This window comes from Rana temporaria, chromosome 9 (genome assembly GCF_905171775.1).
Source record: "Rana temporaria chromosome 9, aRanTem1.1, whole genome shotgun sequence".
NCBI classification, from domain to species: Eukaryota; Metazoa; Chordata; class Amphibia; order Anura; family Ranidae; genus Rana; species Rana temporaria.
This window is the reverse complement of record NC_053497.1, coordinates 171,138,102-171,146,785: the sequence shown is the minus strand read 5'-3', so window position 1 is coordinate 171,146,785 and position 8,684 is coordinate 171,138,102. Positions and strand designations below refer to the sequence as shown.

General features: G+C 43.7%; 1 protein-coding gene across 1 annotated transcript; it reads left to right on the top strand.

Annotated features, from left to right (window-relative positions):
* Positions 1 to 7,210: 7,210 nt before the first annotated feature.
* LOC120914624 (olfactory receptor 8D1-like) lies at positions 7,211 to 8,219 on the top strand. Its single transcript, XM_040325307.1, has one exon. It carries the CDS (start codon positions 7,211 to 7,213, stop codon positions 8,165 to 8,167), a length of 957 nt encoding a protein of 318 aa, XP_040181241.1. The 3' UTR covers positions 8,168 to 8,219.
* The last annotated feature ends 465 nt before the right edge of the window (positions 8,220 to 8,684 follow it).

The window sequence follows — 8,684 nt, the reverse complement described above, 5'->3', positions numbered from 1 at the left end:
ATAGAACCAAATGTAAGGAATATTTCTTAGTGTAACATTTCAGCTATCATAACAATTTAGTGATGTTATTCTAGCTATCATCAATAACAATCATATACAATCAAGATAGGAGAATATAAAAAGGTAATATTTAGTTATAGTGAAAATGGAAGAAGATAGCGTTTGCTTGATATAGCGGGTCAATATAACCTAAAGTAGTGGAGAAATGAATGAACTATTCCATGGCCAAGTTCCTGCTATTTGGCTTGGCGTTATCTGGAGATTAAGTTATATTTCTAACTATCTCGGATGACCCTTGTTTTGATTGGTTAAACTTGTTTGTAAGAAAAATAAAGTAAAACTAAACCAGTTTGAGGTAAGGGAACCTTTAAATAGATTGGAGAATGAGGAATATTTCCAGAGAGGATATTTATAGGGAAAACTCCCTCATAGAGACAACAATGTTTTATCAAAACCCGGAGGTAGGAAATTCTCAAACCACGGTCTCCACCTCCACGAGACTTCATATTTGGATATATTGTCAAGAAAGATTGCTTCTGTTTTTGCATGAATCATGGATTGAGTAATCCTGTTTTTGACGGATAAAATACATAGTGAGTCAGATTTCCATGTTATTGCAATTGTCTGCTTTTCTTCTGTGGTTACGAAGAGCATTCGTTTAAATTGACGATATGATAGGGTGTTGGGTTTACTGTTCAGGAGTGCTGTAGCTGGATCAGGCGGTTGAATAGTGTTGAACATTGTGTTAAGGATTTGAAACACTTCCGACCAAAATGATTTGACTATTTTGCATTCACACCATATATGCATTTGGGTAAGGCAGCCTCGGAAGCAGTGGGAAGGATGTTGTAGAGAGAATTTTGAAATTCTGTCAGGAACCAGGTACCACCTAGTGAGCACTTTGTAGTTTGTTTCAAGATCCACTATATTCGGTGAGGCTGATTTGGTGGCTTGCCAGATTTGGGTCCAATTTATGTCATCTGGTTGTAATTGAAGGTCTCTTTCCCCTTTGTTGGTATAGGTTAGGGGAGAGGAAGTGGTGTGTGAAAGTAATTGGTTATAGAAATCATAAATGAGTCCACGCCTATGAGGATCAGTTTTACAGGCTTGTTCAAGGGAGATTTGGGGATGTCACGTCTGATGGTGCATTATTCGTAGAAAAGTTTTACATTTGCAGATACCTAAAGTTTTCCATAATAAGAATATCAATTTTTTTTTGCAAAGTTGGAAATTAAGTAATAGATTTGAATGTATAAAAATGATGTGCACAAGTCAATCCTCTCTTTGACCAAGCTGAAAAGGAGGCTGGGGGGGTACCAGGCTGTATGGAATGATGGGTTATTAAGAAATGAAAATAGAGGATTGTGGCGAGATTGCAGGCCAAAAGGCGTTTTCAATCTGTCCCAAATAGACAGACTGGGCCAGATTCATCAATAGATACGCCGGCGGATCTCCTGATCCGCCGTCGTATCTGTGAGACCCGACGGTCGGATCTGTGAGATCCCATGGTCGGAGCTATGCGACTGATTCATAAGAATCAGTTCCGCATAGATCTCCCTTAGATCCGACTGGTGTAAGTGACTTACACCAGTCGAATCTTAGGCTGTAATCTCCCGCCGGCCGCTAGGTGTCGTCGCTTTGTTTTACACGTCGCATATGCAAATGAGGAGAACCGCCGATTCACGTCCGTACGCCCGCCCGTCGCTCTTTTTCAACGTCGTTTGCGTTCCGCTTTTTCTGGCGGAGAGCTACTCCTGCTATATGAGGGGTAGCTAATGTTAAGTATGGCCGCCGTTCCCGCGCCGAGATTCAAAATGTTTACGTCGTTTGCGTAAGTCGATAGGGAATCCCGATGGCCGCAATTGACGTACCCGCCGCTAACAATGACGTCCTAGCCACGTCATTTGGAGCATGCGCACTGGGCTTTTTCGCCGGCGGCGCATGCGCAGTTAAATCGGCGCGGGAACGCGCCTGATTTAAATTGTACACTCCCCCTAGCCGCAGAATTTGCATTCCGCCGGGGGGAGTTACGATCCATCCGGATTCTAGGAGAAAATAAAGTAGGTTTAGGTAATCTGGGTTTCGTCTTACCCCATATATATTGAAAAGTTTTCCTTTGTAATATTCGTAAAAAATGTGATGGTATCGTGATGGGAAGAACTCTAAAACGGTATAGTATTTTTGGAAGTATAGACATTTTTGTTGCTGCAATTCTGCCCATCCATGCTCTAGGTAAGGTTAACCAATTTATGAGAAGTTTATTAAGTTGTGTTAGCATTGGTGGATAGTTTGTTGCATAAAGCTGCAAGGTTAATTCCTAGATATGTAATATATGTCGTTGTAAATGGTAAGGAATTAACTAATTGGGTTTGGATATTGAGTGGTAGGGATACATTAAGGGCTTTGGATTTGTGAGGATTTATCTTAATGCCCGATACTTCTTCAAATTTGAAGAGGATATCTAGAAGAGTTGGTACTGATGTTGTAAATAAAGGAACTGTCTCAAACTAACTCTAGGGGGCACTGATGCAAGACACCTGTGAGTCTAATTCAGTGGTCTCCAAACTGCGGCCCTGGGGCCAAATGCAGTTCTTTGCCTGCCTTTATCTGGCCCTTGGGACACTACTCCTCCCACAGATACAAGGCACTATTCTGCCAACTGACACCAGCAATGAAGCACAATATCTCCAACCGACACCAATAATGGAGCACTGTTCTCCCACTGATAACTAATACTAATGATGGGGCATTCTTCCTCCCAAAGATGGGGTATTATTCCTCCCCTCTCAATGAAGGGGCGCTGCTTCTCCCCCTAATACCAAATGTGTCAATGTTTATTCCCACTGATGCCAAGAAAATTTCCACTACCACTGCCCATAGTCCGGCCCCCCTAAATTCTAAAGGACAATAAACTGGACCTTTGTTTGGAAAGTTTGGAGATCCCTGGTCTAATTCAAAGAAACACGTGCAAATGTAAATAAGGGGATGGTGTCTGCGCTGTGAAGGGACAAGGAAAGTGGATGGCTGTCCTTCAGCCAGTGAAAAGAAAAAGTGGAAATGAATGGTGAATGAAAAATCTACCACAATAAAGCTGTGAAACAGAGTGAATATGTGATACACTTAATAAATCAGCATGAGCAAATGCAAAAAAAACTGTAGCCAGTGCATGTAATAAACACACAGTCCAAATCATAAAGTCCAAAAAAAGTAAAGGTCCAAAGCTTGCTGAGACAAATGTCTAAAAGTTCTTGTGTGATAGTGTCTCCTACCACCAAAAAAATGAAGTATTGTACACATAAATTCTTCAGTGATACACCTCTGTGTCTGCAAGCAGCTCACCTCACTGCTGTAGGATACACAGCAAACGCAGACCGCAGAGAGTAGACACGGATGATATATATAGCACAATGTAGTAGTGTCATGTACCTGGTAGGAGTCTGGAATGACGGGGTCGGCCTCCCTTGTATCTCCAACCCAAGCTCCACTGAAGGTGGACAGATGGTGGGTAGGTTGAGGAGGAACACAAGTGCCTGTAGGTGTTGCGTGCAGAACTTGTAAGTGGAGTTGTAGGCTTGGAGGTGCAGGCAAAGCATCCATTAAGGAACTGGACCCAGGAAAGCTGATAGGATGGATAGCCAGCACAGACAGCGGTGAGCCAAGCAGAAGACAGGAGCAAGGTCACAGGGATAGCCGGGTTCAGTAACAGGCGGGCAGCGAGGTAACAAGGCATAGGCAGGAGCAAGGTCAGATGGGAAGCCAGGATCAGGAACCAGTAATCAGAGTCCAAAAGCAGGGTCAAGGAAAGCCAAGGTTCAGCAACAGGAATCAAGCCGGGTTTAACAGAGTTCAGATTATCAGGACACAGCTGAAGACCAGTCAGCACTTGTCAGAAGTCAGGACATCTTTTAAATAGGCCGTCTGGCGCCAATTGTGGCTAGGGGCGCCCTCCTGCGTGTGCACGCCATGCAATGCGCATTAGCACGTATGAGAATCTATCAATTGCCCGCGCGTATGCGCATTCGCAATAGTGCGTGCCGGATGAATTCTAAAAGTCCTCTTACAAGTAGTCTCCTTTCTGTTGCTGCAGTCCTCTCATAAGCAGTGAGATGGTGAGGTGAAGGCGTCCTTCACTTGCTGAAGAAAAATGTCAGAGAGACGACCCAGTGCAAAGCGTCAGGCCTCATACACACGACCAGTTTCCTCGGCAGAATCCATCAAGAAACTTGGTGGGAGAGTTTTTTTGCCGAGGAAATTGGTTGTGTGTACATTTTTCATCGAGGAAACTGTCGAGGAACCCGTCGAGCCAAAAAGAGAGCATGTTCTCTTTTTCCTCTACGGGAATGGAGAAAATTGGCTCGTCGAGTTCCTCGACAAGCCTAACAAGAACTCGACGGGGAAAACCATGTGTTTCGCCCGCCGAGTTCCTCGGTCGTGTGTACGAGGCCTCACATGAAAAAACCCTCCTCTGCTGTTATTTCCAGCAATGTTTTCCCATTTATAATAATGTTATAAATGAGATAAGGAATAGTAGGACATCATCTGCAAACATGCATAGCTTATGATGATAACCACCTAATTCTAATCCTCTTATGTCTGGATTGGATCTAATGAGTTGGGGAGGGGAAAGAGGACAGCCTTGACTAGTACATCTTTCAATGTTAAATTGGTCAGATTTAAATCTCGATAATATATGTCTTAGGATGCTGATATAGAGTTGTAAAACATCTCAGGAAATGAGGACCGAACCCCCATCTACTAAGGATAGAGTGTAGGTAAGGCCAAGAAAATGAATCAAACGACTTTCGTATGTCCATTGAAAGGAAACATGTTGGAATTTGGCGAGTACGAGCCACATGAGCTAAAAGTGTAGCATACAGTAGGTGACCGCGATATTGTGTCAATCTCGCTCCCTTTCTCGGCGAGATTGACCAGCCGAGCTGGCTTGCCGCGATGGAGACAAAGCCGTCATAGAAGCGACGGGAGATCCGACTTGGATTCCCGCCAATTCTAGCTGCGGCATTTGGTATGCATTCCTGAGAGGGAGAACTCTGGTACCACGTGGGTAGGTACCGGAGCATGATGGGACTGTGACATCATAAGAGAGGCCTATAAAAGTCAGATGCAAACCGCGCACCCGTCATTGCAGCGAGAAGAGGCGTTGTGTCAACATCGGAAGAAGGGAGAAGAAGAGAAGAAGAAGACGTCACAGAAGAGTGGGCTGGCCACCTGCTAGTAGCGGCGGCCAGCCCTGAAGGAGAAGGCACCGGAGAGTGGGAGAAGAACCGGGGTGCGCAGAGTCAACAGCGGAGAGCGGAGAAGATAGAAGAAGACCCCCCGAGAGCGGAGAAGACCCCGGGAGAGCGGAGAAGACCCCCCGGGGAGCAGAAGAGAACCAGACGGCGGTGAAGAATAAGCCCCCCTGCTAAAAGAGCTAAAGAAGACAGGGGGGGCCCCCGGAGCAGACTAATAAATTATTTTAAAACCCTGTGTTGTGTTTATTTACTTTTACACTTTGCCTCCAGGTGAATGGGTAGGGGTACGATGTACCCCATATTCATTCACTTAGGGTGGGGGGCCGGTATCTGGGGGCCCCCTTATTTGAGGGGGCTCCCAGATTCCGATAAGCCCCCCGCCCGCAGACCCCGACAACCAACGGCCAGGGTTGTCGGGAAGAGGCCCTGTCCTTATCAACATGGGGACAGGGTGCTCTGGGGTGGGGGGGCCCCGCAGTGCGCCCCCCTGCCCCAGAGCACCCAATCCCCCCATGTTGAGGGCATGCGGCCTGGTACGGCTCAGGAGGGGGGGGGGCGCTCGCTCGTCCCCACTCCTTTCCTGGCCGGCCGGGTAGCGTGCTTTGGATACTGGTCTGGTATGGATTGTAGGGGGACCCCCTACGTCGGTTTTTCGGCATAGGGGGGGTCTCCTTACAACCCATACCAGACCTAAGGGCCTGGTATGCTCCTGGGGGAGAACCCATGTCGGTTTTTTATTTAAAATTTGGCGTGGAGTTCTCCCTCTCAGGAATGCATACCAAATGCCGCAGCTAGAATTGGCGGGAATCCAAGTCGGATCTCCCGTCGCTTCTATGACGCGCTTGCTGGAATGTGCTTTGTCTATTCCAGCGAGTGCGAGACGTCGGCACCATGTCGCCGAAAATCAGCGCGATGCTGTCGTGCTAAAAACACATTCTCGGCAACATGTACTGTATGTTGTCACCAGCCTGTCTTAAAGGATTAAATCCAGTTTGATCTTTGTGAATTAGAGAGCCTATAATGGGGTTAAGTCTTGAAGCAAGAATTTTGGCTAATATCTTGATATCTACATTAAGGATTAATATCGGTCTATAATTAGACCAAGAAGTATCATCTGTGTTAGGTTTGGGGATCATAGAAATAGAGGCAGTGAGTGATTCAGTTCAGAAATAGAGGGCTTTGAGGAGGAAGTTAAATACTTCAATCATGAGAGGAGATAGTAGGGGCATGAAAGGTTTATAGTAAATGGCTGAGAGGCCTTCGATACCTGGTCGTTTTCATAGCTTGAGTGATTTTATAGCGACTTGCAGTTCTATTTCATTGATAGGATTTTCTAGAGTTTCCTGTTGGGATGGGGAGAGTGAAGGAAGATGAATTGTGGATAAAAGTGTAGTCAGGTGAGATTGATCGAATGTATTAGTATCCTTGTATAGTTCAGAAAGTTTTTTATGAAATACATTAAGAATTTTTAATGGATTACTGGTATAGACATCTTTTAGTTATTTTTAAACGGATGGGTTTTGGGGTATAATTGGTCTTTCCTAATGCTAAGGCCAAAAAGATGTCTGGTTTGTTAGCTTTCATATAGAAAGTATGTTTAGATCTACAAAGCATTTTTTCAACTGATTCCGATATATGTCAAGTTTCAATTGAGTTTTGTTGCAAATAATTTTATTTGATGGTGAAGGTGTAGTCTGAAATTTAGCCACCATATTGGATGGGATTTAAACCAAGAATCCCATTATTGCAAGGTAAAAGTGCTAACCGCTAAGCTACTGTACTTCCCATGGTTCTTAAAAAATAGAAAAAGAGTTGTACACAAGAATGTAGCAGCTTGTTTCAGGAGCCTCTCCACATTTATACAGAGTCTAACTCTTCTGTGTTCTATACAAAACAAAAAAAAATGTTTGCTATAATTACGCCTTTACTCACAAAGTCTGTTGGTTTTCTTCTTCCAGATGTCAGATGCCTCTCAAGATGTGGATGTGTGGAACCACACTCCGATTAAATATTTCATTATCAAAGGCATTACTGATGCTCCAGGGCTCCAGGCCTTGGTTTTTCTTTTTGCTCTGTTCATTTATCTGGTTACAGTTACTGGTAACATGTTTATCCTCTTCTTGGTGTGCCTGGATACTAGTCTTCACACCCCAATGTACTTTTTCTTGGGCAACTTATCATTCCTTGATGTGTTTTGCCTGACAATCACTCTTCATAAAATCCTTTTGTCTTACATGTCTGGAGATAAAACTGTTTCTTTTGCCAACTGCATGTCACAAATGTACATCTTTTCTACTTTGACATGCAGCGAGCTCCTTATACTGACAGCCATGGGTTATGACCGTTACATTGCCATTTGCAACCCCTTGCTCTACCACATCATCATGAACAGCAGAGTTTGCGTTCTCTTGGCCATCGTTTGTTGGGTTTTGGGTTTTGTAGAAGTTATACCTCACATGTGGGCAATATCTAGATTCTCGTGCTACAAGTCAAATGCTATCAATCATTACTTCTGTGACATCTTGCCAATCATGAAACTATCCTGCAGTGACACCACCCTGCTGAAGCTCATAATATTCATTGAGGGGCTCTTGGTAGTAAGCTTCACCCCCTTCCTCCTTACCTTCATCTCCTACATCTTCATCATAGCCACCATACTTAACATACATTCAAGCACTGGAAGACGCAAAGCCTTCTACACTTGTTCCTCACACCTCACTGTTGTTATAATTCTGTACGTGAGTCTCGTCTGCCAGTATCTAAGGCCAAAGTCAACTGACACCTTGGACTCCAACAAACTATTCTCTTTGTTTAACACAGCCGCAGTCCCTGTCCTCAATCCGTTTATATACAGCTTGAAAAATAAAGATGTGAAGTCAGCGGCAAGAAGGCAATTGAAGTGGTTAATGCAATAAGCAAAGTGTTTTAAATTTTTACTGGGGTTGTAGTATATGGAACAGGATCAGAGTCAGCTGTCTCAGTTACAAGAGTAATATAACAAAAATGTAAGTTAAAGTGCCACACCACTGCTGAACTCTGTTCAGATATACAATTTTAGGAAAAGATGTCGTATCTGGACTTTTTAGCAGTGGTGTGGCACTTCAATTTACATTTTTGTTGCATTACACTATAAGCCCAGGAGATTGTGGAGATCCTCTGGGGTGTAAATCAATTATTAAATGAGAACAAAAAGGGGGTGGGACTACATTTGTACATTGCAGGGTCTAGAAAATACACATACCAAAAAGGCTTAAAAAATAAACAGATCTTTAATTTCCATATACAAATGGTTAGATTTAAAAAAAGTTAAATCTAAATCTAAATCTAACCATTTGTATATTGAAATTAAAGATTTGTTTATTTTTTAAGCCTTTTTGTTATGTGCATTTATTAGACCCTGCAAGGTACATGTAAAGTCCCACCCCATTTTTG